Here is an 18,845-nt window from a genome sequence, read left to right on the forward strand (position 1 = left end):
GTGTGTGTGTGTGTGTGTGTGTGTGTGGTGTGTGTGTGTGTGTGTGTGTGTGTGTGTGTGTGTGTGTGTGTGTGTGTGTGTGTGTGTGTGTGTGTCCTGTAGCTCTCCTACTGTGCTGGCTAAGATCCCACCAATGGGCAGGACAGTGCAGATAGAGGACTGGGAAGAAAGTGAGCTCCCTTTCTCTCTTCACACTGTTGCATTGTTGCTGGAGGAGGCAGGCTGGTGTTGAGATGGGCATGGGGGGGGGGGAGGCAGGGGCGGTTCGGGGATGCAGGTGGAGGAGGTCAGTGTCCTGGTGGTGGTGGTGTTGATATTACAATATGACAGTCTCTCCAGTGCCATATGTGATTCATCGCGTTTTCATCAAGGTCTTCTTTATCAGCTCTGTGTTGTCCCATCAAATAAATGATGTTCTCCCACTTTGAGATTGCTGAATGCACTTTGGGGATATTCACTTGTCTTTGAGAGAACACCTCTTGACTGGGAGCCCGGTAAGAGAAAATGAAGAAGGGCTTTTTAGTCCACTTTGTTGTTGTTGTTGGAGTGAATAGGCTGGCACTGTGCTGGGCACGGAGACGAGGAGGAGGAAGAGGACGAGGAACATTTGTTGTTGGTGGCAGAGAGTTCACTGGGTTTGTGTTTCTGATGCAGGGCGAGCACAGCCAGAATGCTGATGATGTGAACATGGAAATACATAGACCTAGGAGAGAAGACACAATATGACAGTACTTATGTCCTGAATGAACTTCAGCTCAGTAAGAAAACGTCACAGGCATAACAAGAGCAAGTCTTTATATACTTTGTGTTGCTAAAGGCAATTAGAGGCAGGAATACTAGCTGCAACAATAAGATGATTGACAACAAATGTATGAGGAGCTATTTTCATTATTATGAATGGCAACTTCTGAAATGTGTATATGCTGGTTTCCTTAGTCTTCTATGATAGTTAACTGAATATCTTTAAGGTTTATTGGGCATAAAATACTTTTAAAGATGTCAGATTTTTCCTTGGGAATTTCTGATGGGTATTTTTCTCCAATGTCTGACATTTGAATGCACTCTTCACATGAATAGTAGAAAACATGAGGAGAAAAAGGCTCTTTTGTTTGTTGTAAGAGAGGAGGGGCATAAACAAGTAACATCATCACCAGTACTTGTCACATACACAGCTGGTGCTTGAATTACATACAGTCTGTGCTGACCTTTGTAAATGTGGACAGATGACAGAATTGATGTCACGCTGACCTATATGGCCACATGCATACAGCAAGTATGAGTCTTATTGAGACAATAAGAGGACTACAGATGAGTTGAACCTACCTGTAATAAACCAAAGTGGACTCTACTGCTAGGAGCAGGAAAGGTATCACAGTGTAGCAGATGGCCAGCTGGGTGGCTGCCCAGGTGAAGAGGTCGTATCCCAGCTTCAAGCCTCTGGAGCTCAGCATGTGTTGGCGGACAGACTTCCGTACCTGGTGGGGAGGGACAGATTAACAGAGAGAGATAAATCACTGTTTTCACATCCATGATATGATTAGTGTATTTAAGCAATGCTGTTGATGTCATTTCAACTAACCCAATGAAGTTACATGACAAAACTGTATTACCTTCCTTAAAAAAAGACAAATATTCCTTCCTTGCATTTAGCTTTGGTATAACTTTCATCAACATGTCAGCCTGGTATACTTTTTTTGTTTAACCTCAGATGAAGCTGGTCCATCAATCCTAACCGCACATGCAGGAAAGTACAATTCAAGCCCTTTCTTACAGTTAAATACAGGTGTATAAACCAATTTCTGACAGATACACATTTCGAGAACTGCTCTAATACTATCAAGAAGAGTAAATAATAATAATAATATTAGTTTTTTCATCAAATACAAATGATAGAAACGTTCCTTGCAGTTGTGTGTTCGAGGATTTATTTACTTTTTATTTATGATTTCATTTTTTCCAGAGGAGATAGAGAACTTACAGCTCTAGCTGCCATGGTGATGGGGATGGCAGTGATGAAGGTGAAATAATACCCAGGATAAACACCGTGCCACAGGGCCGACAGGATGAAGGTCAACGCCAACCTGTGCCTGGGGGCTCGGTCATAACACACCCTGAGGAGATGGGAGGAATCACACATTCAAAAATGTCTGTGAGATCTAAGCTGAGTAAATGTTTTCTGACTGCAGGCATGAGTATTGAAGTTCACATTTGCAGGACTTACGCTTTGAGCCAAATTCCTGTTTGAATATTCCAGTTGTCTATGAATGTCTTGAAGCTGGTTGCGGTCTAAAAGAAAAATAACCACATAATTGCTAGAATTAGACCAACATCCACATGCTTGACACAGTGTGGGAGACTAATGTAGGTTTGTTATTTGAAACAAGGGTGTAACTTTGGTTTGAGAAGTGGGGGGGGACACAAAACAGGGGGTCCTCCGCAATGAAATATTTTCTCAATTTAATTCCATTTCCTGCCTTTCTACAAATATATTAGGGACTATAGTTAACAAATCCAAGAAAAATGTGTAGTGTATATAATGAGTGTGCACACTTATCTAGTATCCTATCCATGTGAACCTGTTTTATTTGTGATTACCTGACATCCTCTAGGGGGGTCCGGGGGCATGCACCCCGGGAAGATTTGTTTCTTTAAATTGAAGTTGAATGCATCAATCTGGTGCACTTTGAGGGCAACATTAAGAGATTTATGGATACAGTTCTCAACACTCATATGAAACAGAACTGTATATATTTCAATAATCAAAAAAACATTATAATATGCTCAAAACCAATAACAAATCATTGATAAACTCCTCTCTCCTATCTTTATCTTACCTAGTCTGCATTTTTTCTTTTTATTTATGCATATTTGACTAATCACTCCCCTTTCAAACTGTGTTTTTTATTTTTGTACTGACCTATAGTACACATTGGAAGGATTTCTTAACTTATTTTATATACAACTATATATTACATAGATGGAAATATTTGTTTACATAGATGACCAAACCGTTTGAGACCCACTGAGATAACTAGACTAAAGTTTACAACCTAATCACTCAGAGAGTCCTTTACCTCCCTGAGCTGACGTTATCTCTCTCAGTCCGACAGGAGCGGACTCTCCCTCTCCTTATTGTTGAAACAGCTTCTAATCTCCGTTAGCTCCGAGCTAGCACCAGATGCTAACAACAACCCAGTTCTCTCTCTCCTCTCTCTCTCTCTCTCTCTCTCTCTCTCTCTCTCTCACACACACACACACACATTCTCACACACACATAGTGGGCTGCATTGTGTGGACAGCATGGAAAACTGAGTTAGAGAGAGGCCGAGCGGCTGGCAGTGCCAGCAGAATGGCAGCTGGCAGTAGAGAAACATTTTCAGGTTTCCAGCGACTCTGTGCAACTCTCTCCACCCCTGTAGCCGGCAGACTCTGTGACCGTTAACCAAAGACTGACTGCCCACAGAAAACACTATCAGGTCAGGCAATATCCTGACAGACACATACATTGTTAAGTTCAATATTGGTCTGTTTTTCTGAATGCTGGGATGCATATACTGTTTAACCCTCTTTATCAAAGCAACCACAAGCCATCAGTGTGAAAGTAACTATATAATGACATGTAATTACACATTAGTCATCACATGATGACACAATCTTCCATTTCTGAACTAATGAGCAATGAGCATCTTGTGTAATAGGAAATCCTCTCCTGCTTCCCTACGTTTCCTTTTAGCTCTTCTTTATGATCCTTACAGAGTCTAAATGCAATGCAAGGAATCCTTCAAATAAAAACAAACATCCTACTGATACTACAACTGCTCTCTCCTTAAGAAGCAGCTTTTTTTCGAACACAACCATAGTTGCCGGGATGCAGGGAGAACCTTAACTCCACCTGGTTGGGCAATGTCACACTGCTGCTTTTTAATCAGCACTGTTGTATTTACACAAGGCTGTGGCACCGGCCAACATGTAAGCAAGTACAACATGGTTTGGAACTGATAACACTGGAGCAGATTTAAAACTGAAATGACTATCAACATCATCAACAAGGTGTGGCACAGGGAGAGGAAAAGAGACGGGACAATCAAAGGATTTTCTTTCTTACCCAGAGAAGTCAGTGGACAAAACTCCATAGTTATAGATGAAGACTCTGCTCACTTGGCACACTGTCAAGTAGCCCATAGCTGTCACCATGGAATACCTGTGTGTGGGGGAATGAAAAAAACTCAATCAGACAAAAGACAATTCACATTCTCTGGAGAAAGATACCTACTATTCAAGTAGGGCTGCCATGCTCGGTTAATGAGGACATGTGTTTATTACTAAACTATTACTCAGAGATGATTATGGAATTTGTAGCATTTTAGCCAAAATACCCTGGTAAGAGGCTCTCTTTCAGTATTTTCTGATTTTTCTTATAATGTCCAGTGAAATTGGTGACTTTTAAAATGTAAGCGACAACATGCAATTGAAGTAGAAAAATTGTAATATACTGTTTTGGTACTTATGAGAGAAGCTGCTTCTTGAGAGCATGACAACATATGAACTGACCTGACCTGAAACGTGTGGTTTAAGCTCAAATTAATTGAAGTCATTGAGATGTTAAATGTTCAACACAGTATTAGCCTTTAACATATCACAATTAGTACACAGGTTTGTAGGCGTGCCCTCAAGTTTCCTGAGTTTGTCGTGCTCCAATCAGAATAACCTCCTCACCCTGTGTTGTTGATCAAGAGGTTTGTTATGTGGTAGGCTTGTTGAAAAAGCAGCTTTAACACAGTTTACAATGTGTTTTGTTTCCACATGTATAGAACAACAGGTTTTGTCTTAATTTCCCTGCAGGTAATCTCGTAAATACCAGGACTACCAAACCAACATTTTGTTTGTGTTGTTCCATTCAGAACAAAAAAATAAACTACAATGATACACTTGAGCCAAGTTGTTTCAAGCTAACACACAACCAAATATGAAGATAAAATATATGAACACACACATATACAGTATATACACACACACACACACACACACACACACACACACACACACACACACACACACACACACACACACACACACACACACACACACACACACACACACACACACACACACACACACACACACACACACACACACACACACACACACACACACACACACACACACACACACACACACACACACACACAGTCCAGCTGTTTCCAAACAGGCTGGTCTGGGTGGTGTGTGTGTGTGTTCTTATCTGACATGTTCTACATTAGTTTCTTTCATCAACAGTATTTGAGTAAAGGCCACATTTTAACAGGGAGATAATGGGGCTGGGTGCATTGCACTGCAGTGTGTGTTGGAAATTAGTGGGAGGGAGTAAATTAATTATTGAATTCCAAGGGGTGAGCAACAACAACAAACTTTGGTTTTACAGGTTGAACTGTCAATACTGCCTTATTATTACAAAATAATGTTTAATATAATCAAATCACCACGATCTGGACTGAGCCATCTGCTCACTCTACCAAATGACGTTAATAAACTCCAGGTTGATCTTGTCCGACAAGTTTGACCTGACGACAACTATAACTAGTACTGCACCAGTATCCCTGGAAATGAGATAGCAGATATATCATCCACCTCTCAGTCTGTCTGGTCTAGCTAAGACCTTTGCAGCAACATTTCTAAAGAAGAACAGGTTTGTGTATGTCAAACCAAACCAATCAGGTATACAGTAACGGTTGTTCAGACTAAACAAACTGTCTGAACTGGGCAAAAGAGCTTTGATTGATTTAACTGGGCAGTAAAGAATAAGCTTTATTCCACCTTATATTTGATTTGTTCACATGTCATAAATTCCACAGTTACATTTCATGATCAATTTTAAATTCTAACCTTTTTGACTCAATAACTTAAATGACCCAGACTTCAATGTGAATGTTTCTATGAAATATGAAGACCAACACTTGCCTGTGCACATTGTTGATGTCAGCGTTGATGATAATCAAGTAGCTTCCAACCACCACTGTCAGGATGTGAGCTGAGTACCTGCAGACAAGGACACACAATTAGAACATGTGCATCATTATAGGTGTTTTATATGTCTGTGACAGGATGCAGTGTGCGTCAGTGAAGCCTAGATACATTTCCCCTAGTCAAATGCCACAACAGCCATTTCTCCTGTATATCTTCTTTCTTAGCACCATTACTGTCAAAAGCCTGAGTGCCCTCTTATAATTATAAGCATGTGACCCAACACACTGGACACAGTGTTCATTTGTCAGAAATGTAAAAAGATAATAGACAAATATAGTTGAGAACTCAGAGATCAACAGCTATTTTTTACTAAAAACATATTTGTAATCATGAGAGAAGTTGAATGGAGTACTACAGTATGTGAGCAGTACTCTGACAGTACCATCCAAAGCAGAAGATGAGAAAGACAATGCCAAGAAGAGTGGCCACAGCGTGCCTGACCAGGGGATTGGCATGGCTAGGACTGAGGTAGAGACGAAACCAGAAGGCAGCAGCCAGGGCAAACAGCTGGCACGCCAGAAAATTCACCTGTGTGGGAGACATAGATACTAGTTTGTGCATTTACACAGGCTCATAAAAAAATCAACAAATATATCTTGTTTTTAATAGCTGACAGAAAACTCCTGTGGGAACAGCATAATGCAAGGATTGTAATGTTGTTTCATCCTCCTCATTAGTAGTGTATCAATACTATAAGGACGTATATTTCTGCTGTGATTTGTAAAATATCAAATAGTCGAAGATAAAGGTTAAGAAGCTTATTTATTTTTGTAAACTTTGCCATGCAGGTCTTTTGTTTGTAAAATCATTATCTCCAGCATTGCAAATAAACTCCGATGTGGGCGTCACTGATGAGGAATTACTGCCAGTCTCTCTACCAAGTGACACGACGTTAATTGATAGACCAGTAACACATACTTTTATTCACAACATATATTTGGACATTTTGAAATGTTAACTCTGACTCTAAAAATAACTGTTATTTATGGACAGGTAGCCTACTCTTACCTGATCCAGAGGAAAGCCCAAGAGTTCACTGACAGGCATCAGCCACTTGGAGCCAGTAGTTTTAAACCCGGTGTCCTCGCCCTCGCCCATCCTACGTGTTTTTTTCTGTTACGAAGCCTCTATGTTATCGACTTTTTCTATGTTGTTTAGCAAACTACTTACTATTTTATGTCACAAAAATACATTGTTTGCCCGAAAGGCTCGCAACAAGTCAGCCAAGTCCACAGAGTGACACTCCCGGCTCTCCCTCAGACTCAGTACCAGTCAAGTCAAACAATAATAATAAAAACTTCCGGTCATTGCTTTCAAAATAAAAGCCTTGTCGACGAACGTTGGAAATAAATAACAACATTCAGGTTTAGCCTACAGTATTTTTCTGCAGGAATAAACCGGTTCTGCGCACTTGTTTTATCCCACACTCTACTCATAGACATTCCACCTCAAAATGCAACGTTTGAATTATAATTATCACGCATATTTGGTTTTGTGTAGGAACCCCCCTCCCTTTAAAAGTGGAAGAGTAGCCTATTGTGTTTTTCTCTAAAAATGACATAAACTGCATCGTTGGTGAAATGTGTTTAAAGGGAACCATCTGCCGATTGTTGTAGGCAGCGTTTATAGTACTTTGTTAAATATATGCCTTTGAAAGTCATGTTATACTACTTCCGGCGTTATTCAGGCTCTCGCTCTTTAGTTTGGATCAATATTTGATGACAAAGTTGGAGCAGTGGCTATTTCCCCCGCCCTTATTTACGGGCTCATGATGAGAGAAAAATAGGCCATCTCATTAAAAAGATCAAGAAATAATGAACAAGTGTTTGGATAGTTTATTCAAAGACAATACTTATCATTTGTTGTGCTCTGTTTTAACTTGTGTTTACCTAAAGTAGTATACAAGTGATGCCACAGGGGAGAATCTTTCACATTCCGAAAAAAAAGAATGATAAATCATCTATTGGTTTATAAAACATTAGATATGAGGTAGCCTATATCTTATGAAGCAGTATGTGTGTTTGGAGAAAGTAAGAATATAATAGTTCTTTATTGTCATTGTGATTACATGTAGCACATTGACAGTTGGTTTAGTAGCTAGCTCTCAGCAGTATGACACATTTACAAGCAAATGAGCAAATGATATTGGTATAAAGGTCATCTGTAGTACTGACCTTTCTTTTCATATGAGGCCATGCCACGGCTTGCATGGCCAGTGTGGGAAATAATATGTATTCATTATTGTGCAGTCGTTGTTATATCCAGAATGTCAAGCTTTGTCGGTATCTGCCATGAAATATGAGCTCTTGTTCAAGGATGACATTTAAAGTGAGGCACCACATACAAACAGAATAGAATGTTAGCCTTTCCTAAAAATGAACAATTGATGTGGCATTGAATAGATTGCAATGAGTTTGTATCTCCTCTTGCTGTGAGGTCAGAGGTCAGGATCATTTACAAAAACATCCTGGTAAAGACCTATACCTTTTGAAATAACAGTTCAGTTTCTTTATTCAATTGATGGGTTATATATATTGTATTGTCAGTTGTTTGGTAACGTTTAGTTAATAAAAACACAGATGCTTTTATATATTGCTTTTTGTGAGTCTTCTATACAGTTTGACCAGGTCCCTGCAGGCCGACTCTTCCAATGTAAAACATTTAAATACAATAAAATACCTATCAGGACTAAGGTTCCCTTCTGATGAGTTAATGTGATATTTATTGTCAAAGCTATTCTTACACACAAGTTACGTTTGCTTAAGTTCAACAATGCACTTGATATGTTCTATGCTGAACATTTGACAACTTGACCAGAAACAAACATCTTGTATTGTTCACACTTGTTTAGCAAATAATGTTAGGCTTTCATATATAATTAAATGCAATGGCAGCAACCTAAGAGGTCAGTATTTAATGCCCTAAGATAATTGTGTCACTCTGAATCGAGTTGAGAAAGGGTGCCGTGCCGATCACCACGGGCTGAAAATATCCCTCCAGCCCTGTCTCGTCAGCACAATTGGTCGCTTGCGCCACTTAGCGTCCTGTCAGGGAACACACAAGGCGTGACAGGTGACGCTGCCTGTTTACAACTGCCAATGAACACGTGGCGCGCAAGATATTGAGCTGTCATTGGCCGATCCGGCTGTAATGTGGGTGGGGACTCCTCTCTGAAGAACCAATAGCGTCTGACATGTACATTCTGTTTAAAAATTTCCCGGGAAATCTGAGTTTCGCGGGAGGGCTCTTGAGCGCGTAAACCGTATCCCTTCATTCATCAGGCCGTTTCCTGAAGCCATTTCTAGACGGGGGAACCGAGAGTTGTGCTACTTTTTAATCCGTTGCATCTGCCTAAATGCACCATCTTAAGGAAAAATACTTTACAAAAGTCGATCAATCAGACTTTCATCTTTACTTCGGTCTGATTATTTGTGTAACTATTGCGGAGGATTAGCAGATATACGGGCTTGAAAGTACAGAGACAAGAAAGGGGTTACCCTGAATACGCAAGATGAGAAGAGGGATCTCCTCGGCTCCGGACAAAGTGATTTTAGCGGGGGTTGGGGGCTCTCATTTGGACAATAATATAATTTTAACAACTCTCACGGATCGTTTACACCCCAGTCAAGCCAACGCTACCTATATCCAAATAATAACCACCCCACCGCCTTGCAACGTTACACAGACATCAAATGTGTGTTTATTGGATCCTTCGATAAACAACATTTACACAACTCCACAACAAGCTGCAGCAAACGGAGCAGGACAACGACCCGCTCTGGGGAGACCGCCGGTAATAATCTATACAGCTCGTTTTAACATATAAGGCTTGCTACAACTAGCCACAAACACGACAAAATGTTAGCTTGCTAGGCTAGCCGAGCTTGTTGTTCGGCCAGCTAACATTAGCTGCTTAGCCAGAGCATTGCCATAACCTAGCGAGGTGGCTAACTAACTACCGCTAGCTAAGTTGCCCAAGTGGGTTAGTTATGTGTTATGTTGACTGTTATAAAGCACACGTCGAGTTTAAGTTTGTTATACATATACAGAAACGTTTACAAGTCGTGCTATGCTAACTTCATGGTGCTTTTGAGTCCGCTTCACCCTTGCAGCCAGATGGAAATATTGGTAGGAGATGAGTAACGTTAGCGATGGCCTAGTGGCTGCTGTTGGTGCCCTAATTTGGGGGTTGGGGGATTGTTGGGCTGCTTGGCTTTTAGTTAGCTAAATGTTAGCTTTCTGACAGGACACGAGGCGCTAAACTTTGGAAATAAATGGGATTAAACTTGGCTAAAGCTTCAGTTCAATTTAAAACTACTCGATAGACATTTCGCCCAGTCGTCTCTGAAGATGCAAGCCAACTTGGATGAAGCTCTCAAACGTGTTAGCTTTCAAGGCTAGTAGCAGTATTGATTATCAAAGGACAACATAACACGATGTGGGCCTTGACTTTGTTTTTGCACAAGTGCTTCATGTCCTGCTTTTTGTAAATAAAGTGTAACACTTATTTGTATGCCAAGTAAAGTGAAACTCGAGTTTGTTGCTGTAGAACTGATTGCACGTTTCCTGTGTTCTCAATCTGCACAACCCACACTAAATAGTTTAAGCAGCATTCAGGGTTTTGGTTTGTTCCTGGCTATTCATCTTTAAAGAACTAAACCACACTCTGTATCTCAAGCTTTAGCTATGACCAGGCAGGGGGTGAGGGGAGCTGCTGATATAAAATGGCTGACATTTTGACTGTCAACAGAGGGCATATTATTCCTTCTCAGACTTGGGCAAGATGAAGTAAGTATTCAATATGAGGTTGACTATACTTGAACTCAAAATATGATTGTTAATTTAATACTTCCACATAGGTTCAAGGGGTAGACCAGCACCCGGGTACTAGTGTGTTGCTCAGACACTTGAACAGGATAGATTATGGCCAACATGGAAGTCCAAGGGTTCCCTGGTTGAAGAGACTATTCACTAAGCTGTCATGTCACAGTAAAACATACTTGAATTCCAATTTAGGGTGATGAAAGAAAAGACCTGGAAAAACTTGTGTTAGAGAAATGGTTATGATAGTCAATTCAGCTTTTGCCGTATAAATTACCTGGAATATTGAACACAGTCTAAATGAGCCTAACCATGGTTATAAATACTACAGTGGTGACGAGATAGACATTAAAATGTCTACTATTGCTAAAACACACACAGTGATGAATGTACCTAACGTTTGTCAGGTGACACCTGTACTACAAAAGAAGAAATTGATTCTGATGGCTTGGACATTGGAAACCTTTAATTTTGGCAAAGATGAATGTGGATTTAGGTTAATAAAACAATGGATTATACCCCAACTGTTCTTCAAAAACTGCATATTTTTTGGGTTTTCCCTAATGGGTTAATGTGGTGCAGAAAATTACTTGTTTTTATGTTCTTTGACAGTAACCAGCTTGTAAAAATATTGAAGTCAATGGGTTTATTTTGCTATCTCCTTTTTGTCTTTATACTTGTATTGGCTTCCTTTGGCATTACTGTGCAGCTATGTGATCATACCCATGTATGTGACTCACTCTTAAGCTATTAGTGTTTGTCTTGGCCAATGCGATCAGAAAAGAAGAATTAAAAACCACTGGGTTTGCTCAACATCATAAACATAATTTCTCCATGTTACACTTGCATTTTCACAAAATAATGTTGTCTTTTAACTGCTTTATGACAATCTTTTGGACATCTCCTGGGACATAAAAATAAGTGGTCAAAATAAGAATTAAGTTTTGTTGTATCAACTTTGTTTACAAAAACAAAACATTAGTTTATTTACCGTGATAGCTTTAGAGTGCTGAAGATAACTGACTCATCAGATCAAAGTAATGACAGATTTAGCAACGCATATCATTTCTGGTTTCCGTGAAGATAAGATGCCTGCCAAAGGACCAAACCTGCCCTATGTGCTGTTAAAATATATATTTTTGTCCCTAGGCAAAGAGGCGGTTGGCGCTCGATGATTCAGACCACCAGTACCAGTCAGAACCAACCAGGACTCCTAGAGCCCGAGGGGGGGCCGCGGTGGCCAATGGGCCACGGCTAAAAACACCCAGAAGTAAGAAACCCCCTCCCATTGTGTTGGTACATGTCACCTTGAATTTTATAACACAGTTTCAGGGTCATTCTGTCACAAAGTTCCATACACAGGACCGTGTCCATGCTGTTTAAGGTCCAACTCAGGTTCTCATTCAGCGCAACAAACTGGACAGTGTGATCTGATAGACATACTCATCAATGGTTAAATACCCACTTTATTCTCACTCTAAGAACAGTTTAACCCAGCCCTTGACGAGAGTAATTTCATAGTAAATGTATGAGAGTAATAAGCATTAAAACAGTACACACAATCAAATAATTGCCTTATTGCTGTGGGCGTTGCAGTAGCTTCAACGCTTCATTTTTTAGGAATACACCATCGTTTCATAGTTCTTTAGTAAAGTAGTAGTTTTTAAAATTAGTTTTGTCATAACAATTCTTATATTAATCCTTTTATTTTTCCCTGAACAACAGATAGTGGAGCTGAAATGTAAAATGCATACATATAAAAAAAATGAAGAAGTTTCTTTGTTTTTAGTTTTGTGTCCTGTAGTCGGGTGATGAGAGGAGTCTCATTAGATTTTGCTTCCTCCTTCCAAATATAATTGTTTATTAGGGAATGTATTATTACAAGTTCCTTCCAAATAAGTTTACCATTTCTAATGCTGTACTAATTGTCCTGTCTCCATTATTTCTTTTTTCCCTCTACCATAGCCCCAAAGTCTCCACCAGAGAAGACTCGGTACGACACCTCTCTGGGCCTGTTGACAAAGAAGTTTGTGGACCTTCTTGCCCAGTCTTCTGATGGCGTCTTGGACCTCAACCTCGCCGCTGAAACTTTACAGGTATTTTCATATCCCAACAGAAAAGGCTCAGACATAAGATTCGTAATTATGTAAAGAGAATCTACCTAACAGCTAATGTGTTTCTCCTAAATACTGTTCAGTGAGGCTGCCAAAAATTGTGAAGAATATTAAGCATCAGTACCAAGAAATAAGATTGGGACAAGAAAATGTATCAGGGTCATCTCAAGTGAATATATCTGCTTAGATAGTTGAAAAAGTTGTGGATTTCTGTGTTGTTATTGCTACATTTGGTATTTTACACAGTAATATTCACCACTGAATGAGTTACTAATGATACCATAATCCTCTTCATTTAGGTACAGAAGAGGCGGCTGTATGATATCACCAATGTACTAGAAGGCATTCACCTCATCAAGAAGAAATCAAAGAACAACATTCAGTGGATGTGAGTGGTCCCTCTGTCTCACTCTTTTTAATAGGATGTTTTGTCTATGGTTCTTTTCTTACATATTTGAACCCATTCTTGTATTTTGGTTTCTCTGTGTCTCTACCTTCTCCATCTTTTGAGTTATCTAATTGTTGTAGAGTTGGAAACTTTTGAAAGTTCCAGCGTTGAATAGTAAACAGGTAGCACCCACAAAGATCTTACGTACATAGTATAGAAGACTAATCTCAATTTCTGATGATTAACATGGCTCAAATAAATTGCCGAAATGGAGACTTGTCTACTTTGCCGTGGAGATCTGTGTGCAACTCTGGACTTTAATTAGCGTCACAAACAAATATTGAAAAGCGGAGACATCTTATAGACCTGAATCAAACTTAGTTTAGTCTCAAAAAACGTTTGAGTCTCTTGGGTTGGTGCGGCAAAAGTGTTACCATAAATGTTGACGTATAAAAAGGTTTTAAAGTGTTCCTTGGCCTGTAGAGCACAGACAGGCAGGTGGCTGCTTGCAAACTGTTGCCACATCAAAGTATTAGGATACCTGAATGTTCTAGACTCTACCCTGAAAATGTAATTACACCCTAATTTGTTCAGTAATAACTAAGAGCACATAAGTTTAGGAACAGACATTAAGCCTCTGTGCTTACCGGGCATACAGTGATCAATCCTTCTGTTGGTTTTATCATGGTATACTGTTTCCGTTTCCTTTTTAAATAAGGCCCATATTTGTTCATGTCTGGGATATGATGTGGTGCCTAGACTTGGAGTTTGCTAAAATAAATGAAAGTCATAACAGACACCTAACTAAGAAAGGTCCAGAGAAAACCTATTTGAAAATGTCTCAAAAAGCTTTAAACATCCAACATATTTCCGTCTACTTTTACCAAACATTTTTGTCACTGACCTTCTTCATTGTTGTTATTTTTACTCCACTTGTGCCTTAAAGAGGATATTTATAGGTTAAAAAGGGGAACCCTTGGGATATTTGTATCTGTTGAAAATACAATTCTGTGCTTCCGAGTTATACCCTCTGCAGTATCAGCGTGCAGAAAAAATATTGCACACATATTCTAACACCAATCTCTGGTGTAAAATGCTTTCTTTTCACTGTTCAATCTGTTGTACCAAATGTTAAAAACCAGTATGTACGTAATGAGTCATATATCAGCAAGTGAACTAGCACTAAATCTCTTTTTAATTCACTATTTTCTCTCTCTTGCAGGGGGTGTAGTCTGTTGGAGGTAGAGGGGTCTCTGAGCCAGAGACAGATCCTAACGACAGAAGTTTCCGCGCTGGCAGAAGAAGAGCAGAGGCTCGAGCAACTCATCCAGAGATGTAGCATGGATATGAGACACATGAGCGACTTGCAAAGCAACCAGAAATATCCTTTTATTGTTTGTTGACAGGTATTCAAAAGTTTTAGCTTCTTACTTTTTTTAGTGGTTAAACCTCCTGTAACTATGTTCTCATACATCTGCAGGTAAACCAGGCTTAATTCTTTGTCTGAGGTTGTTTTCAAATCAGTTTAAAAGTAGACCAGAACCTAAACAGATGTGCAAGGCTTCATATTCCAACTCTGTAATTAGATAACAATCTTTGTGAAGTATTAACATGTACTGACATTATAGCATTATTTCTTTAACCTTTTCTCCACATATGCCTATGTAACATACCAAGACATCAAACAGCTTGGAAACCTCAGAGACCAGACTGTTATTGTCGTCAAAGCGCCCACAGACACCAAACTAGAAGTACCAGACCCTGATGAGGTATGTTCACACACCAAAAAACACCAGTCTGTCATTGTTGTCTTGACTTAACTTCTGTTTCTTTCTCACTTGTTATCTGACCTATGACTTGTATTTCCCCTTAAAGGGACAGTTGAACTTTTGGGGAAATTGACTTCTTACCTTGCCCAGAATATACTATGAATAATTAAGTCTTACATGGGGTCTGTGATATTCTTATCTGTATTGATAATCTAGTCTGAATGAGGTTTACAACACAGTTAGGCAATTGTTAGGAAGGAACAACTGTTCACGGCCACACCACCTCTATTTATGCATCATGAAAACTTCTTTCCTTGTTGTAATTCACGTAAACAACCATTAATCAGCCGGCTTATTACTATGTTAAAACATTTGAGGGGCCTAGCATTGAACGTTAACGGTTAGTCTGCGCATGTGAGGGAATGTTACGGGGGGTGATAGGAGGCTGAGTCATGTGTGCACAATTCCAAGTTGATTTGGAATTTAGGAAAGGGAATTCTACGCCGAAAGGCATTTGCAATGTTGTATGAACCAGAATATTTTATTGTATGTATGTTCGCAAACAATTAGTGTGTTTTTCCTGCAGTTTTATAAATTGCATCTTCGTACTTGTGTATATAAACATTGGTAAAACTTTTACAAGTTGAGGAGAAATGCAAAAGGAGTAGCTTGTTTTAAGTTCATTGAAACACTCTTTATTTTTTTATCCTCCAGAGTTTATCCATCCATCTGACCAGCACTAAGGGTCCCATAGACGTCCTTCTGTGTCCAGATGAGGAAAATGACCCTAGGAGTCCTGTAAGAAACGGCAGCACGGACATCAATGGGAACTCGCCTTTCCTCAAAGTCCTTCAAGGTTTGTCTCAGATACACAGGGATGTGCAGCAATTGTTTATGCAAATATACTTTATTGATCTTCCTTTTCTCTTTGAAGATATATAATTTATGATTATGAAATGTATTTATATACAACTAAATCATTTTATATATTTCTACTCAAAACAGTCTGTGACAATTTCTAAAGCATCTTAGATCCTGTAAAAAGTTTTCTGCAAGGATCTTTTGCAACTGCCACTTTGTGACAAGAGAAATGTTGTTATGTTTATCACATACATCATTTTAAGAAGCTTACTTCCCATGTTGTGGAAAATGTCACAGCTGGTGATAGATGTAACTTTTGGTTTAAGCCCTGATTCACTGGCGCTTGGGATTCAAATAAATAAATAAAATAGTGTACCCTAGTGCAGCAAACACCATTATATAAAGGACTTCTTATGGTCCCTTGGGTATGCAGAGATAATGACTCCATTTTCTCACACAGGTCCAACCTGCACGACCACTTCTTCAATCGCCTCCCTAGCTCCACCTTCTTCTTCCTCGGCAGTCTCCGTCACCACTCTGTCCCCCATCTCGTCCCCTTACACCAGTCTCCTCCAGCAGACAGAAGACCAGATCCCAGCGTCCCTGGGGCCTTTCTTAAACCTCGGGCCTCCTCTTCTGGACCAGGACGACTACCTTTTAGGTTTGGGAGATGACCAGGGAATCAGCGACTTGTTTGACGCATGTGACTTTGATAAAATGCCCTCTCTTGGCCTGGATGATCTTCTGTGCAGCTAGCATTAGCTCATAAATTCAGATTACGTTCATGGAAGTGTGATATAGGATCAGTGAGGGTTTGGATGCCTCTGACTGACTGTGTAGTTAGTGAAACCCATTCTTAATAGATGGAAAGGAATCATTGAAGCCTTTTTTCCATCCCAGTGGGGCTAAATGCCATCTTCTGTCATGGTGTAAGGAATAAAGGGCCTTGCATGATTTCACACAAAGACACAACTGGTCAGAGTTAAGACCTATCCCTACTCTTTGTCTCAGCCTCTGTAAGGCCTCCTGTAGCTGGGCGTTGGGGTCAATCTGAAAGTTTGTCTGTTTTATGTATAAATAAGGATAGGAAGGATATCCACATCTCTGTATGACGTTATGTCCATGTGATATCACTGTACAGAGACGAACAAAGACAGGGCAGATCTGAAGGTAAATCCCCCACACCACCTGACATTAACACAAATATTTCGACCGTGCTCAGGAGTAATGCAGAGACAAATGTGTTTACTGTTTTAAATCTTGAAGGATCCTGCAATAATGAGGATTTAACAAGCCTGTAAAATGTTGTTTTGGCAAAAAAGAAAAAGACTGGGTTGATCTGTGCATTCCCAGTGATGCATTTTATTGTCAGGTGTCAAAATTCATCCGGATGTGTTAATGCCATGTGCTGCTGGGCCTAATGCTTGCATTCTATTACACCAAGGCTCTGATTGAAAGCTCATGCTTCTGACTGTAACGTAGGCATTTTGTGTGTTCAAATGTAAAACATTTTAGAAAGGAAAACTAAATATAAAAATAAAACAACTATTTTGATACACGCCTTTCAGAACTACAGTTGTTATCATACGGTTAGGCAGGCTGAGCTTTTGGTCACCTGTCTTGTCTGTGTTCCCGCTCAGAAACGTGTCAGGTTACCTATTGTGCTATTTGGCCTTAAAGAGGATACAGGGATTATTATAATATCATATTCAAAAAGGAGTTGGTAGTACAACGTATTAAGGGACCTTTGTTCTGTTCACCTGGTCTGCCTGTTATGTACTGATCAAGTGGTTAACCTCACTTTGTGATGTTTAACGTTATGACCCCCGTGCTCACAGCACACACTAAAGCCATCATATCTGGGTGATATGGGGTCAAACCGAAACACTTGATGTACTTGTGCAAGTGTGGCCCATTAGTACACATGATATGCAAACTTGAATATCATCTCTTACTCGTTCTCTTGCTGATGCTTTGGGAAATCAGGACCCAAACATCCATTATCTTGCTGCTGTTGCTTTTGCCTACCCACCTCATCTTCATCAGCAGAAGCTGCCATACCACAACTTACCCTAATGCCCCCTCACTTAGACTGTGCCGTAAAATTATACTGTGGTTTGAGCTAATCTGTACAATTCTACTTTAAACCACTTATTGATGCAGCCTGCCTACTTGGTGTGTACTGAAAGCAGTGCAGGACACAGGATAAGTGTGCATTCGTCTTTTTAGGTTAAATAATTGTTGAATTTGATTAGATTTTAATATTCTTGAAATAACTAATATGAATGTCGCCTAGACAACAATGTGATGAAGGGCTTTTTCCCTCCATAACCAGGATATAACAACATTAAGGAAAGGAGAAAAAAGGACAAATATATCCTATTTGGTACATTTAGCAAATTCGGTGCAGCAAGCCGTGTTCCATATCAGGCTTGGTAATAATTTTGTCTAAGGCCACTGAGTCTGAACAGAAGTGAATCAAGAAAAGCCATATGGAGGTCTTGGTGAACTAAGAGCTGTCCAGATGTGTTTTTACTTTGCTGTTTGTAATGGCATTACTGGTGACTTCTAATAGTTTCTTGTCTTTAATCCCTGATAATATCTAAACACAGACATGTTGTCTAACACCATGGCTTCTAACCCAGAGAAACCTGCGGCCGCAGGTAATATTGCTGCTGTTGGGTGTAAACTTTTCCTGACCCGATTGATCTGCCCTTGAGAACTTGCGTGTGCAGCATGTGTGAGTTATGTCAAAGATCAAGCTTGCTAGAGTAAGCCTGCCATGTGTAAATTGATGTACAGTTTTCTAAATGTTTCAGTGCACAAGGTACTGTGGGCTACCTCTCACTTAATGTTGTACAATAGTAA

The 18,845-nt window shown here is 39.8% G+C and overlaps 2 protein-coding genes across 2 annotated transcripts; one reads left to right on the plus strand and one right to left on the minus strand.

Moving 5' to 3' along the window:
- Nucleotides 1–263: 263 nt before the first annotated feature.
- Nucleotides 264–7,265, minus strand: LOC117480523 (lysophospholipid acyltransferase 1-like). Its single transcript, XM_034127865.1, has 9 exons — nucleotides 7,033–7,265; nucleotides 6,407–6,552; nucleotides 5,959–6,036; nucleotides 4,106–4,201; nucleotides 3,429–3,489; nucleotides 2,222–2,286; nucleotides 1,979–2,111; nucleotides 1,324–1,475; nucleotides 264–703 (listed from the first exon to the last, which is right to left on the minus strand). Exons 1-9 carry the CDS (start codon nucleotides 7,120–7,122, stop codon nucleotides 520–522), a joined length of 1,005 nt encoding a protein of 334 aa, XP_033983756.1. The 5' UTR covers nucleotides 7,123–7,265; the 3' UTR covers nucleotides 264–519.
- Nucleotides 7,266–9,283: 2,018 nt separating this feature from the next.
- Nucleotides 9,284–17,533, plus strand: LOC117480415 (transcription factor E2F3-like). The gene is made up of 8 exons (XM_034127731.1): nucleotides 9,284–9,817; nucleotides 11,995–12,115; nucleotides 12,811–12,941; nucleotides 13,259–13,347; nucleotides 14,570–14,728; nucleotides 15,002–15,116; nucleotides 15,831–15,972; nucleotides 16,438–17,533. Exons 1-8 carry the CDS (start codon nucleotides 9,536–9,538, stop codon nucleotides 16,731–16,733), a joined length of 1,335 nt encoding a protein of 444 aa, XP_033983622.1. The 5' UTR covers nucleotides 9,284–9,535; the 3' UTR covers nucleotides 16,734–17,533.
- Nucleotides 17,534–18,845: the final 1,312 nt, after the last annotated feature.

Source organism: Trematomus bernacchii, unplaced genomic scaffold, assembly GCF_902827165.1.
Source record: "Trematomus bernacchii unplaced genomic scaffold, fTreBer1.1, whole genome shotgun sequence".
Taxonomy (NCBI): Eukaryota; Metazoa; Chordata; class Actinopteri; order Perciformes; family Nototheniidae; genus Trematomus; species Trematomus bernacchii.

Bases quoted from the DNA above. Each gene is read 5' to 3' on its own strand.
- LOC117480523 (XM_034127865.1), bottom strand. From the start codon at position 7,122: ATGGGCGAGGGCGAGGACACCGGGTTTAAAACTACTGGCTCCAAGTGG. The intron at 4,202-5,958 runs GCAAGTGTTGGT...CCCCACACACAG, and splicing joins GACATCAACAATGTGCACAG to GTATTCCATGGTGACAGCTA. The intron at 2,287-3,428 runs GTCTGCCGGCTA...TTTTTCTTTTAG, and splicing joins CTTTGGTTAACGGTCACAGA to ACCGCAACCAGCTTCAAGAC.
- LOC117480415 (XM_034127731.1), top strand. From the start codon at position 9,536: ATGAGAAGAGGGATCTCCTCGGCTCCGGACAAAGTGATTTTAGCGGGG. The intron at 12,116-12,810 runs GTAAGAAACCCC...CCTCTACCATAG, and splicing joins ACGGCTAAAAACACCCAGAA to CCCCAAAGTCTCCACCAGAG. The intron at 14,729-15,001 runs ATATCCTTTTAT...CCTTTTCTCCAC, and splicing joins GACTTGCAAAGCAACCAGAA to ATATGCCTATGTAACATACC.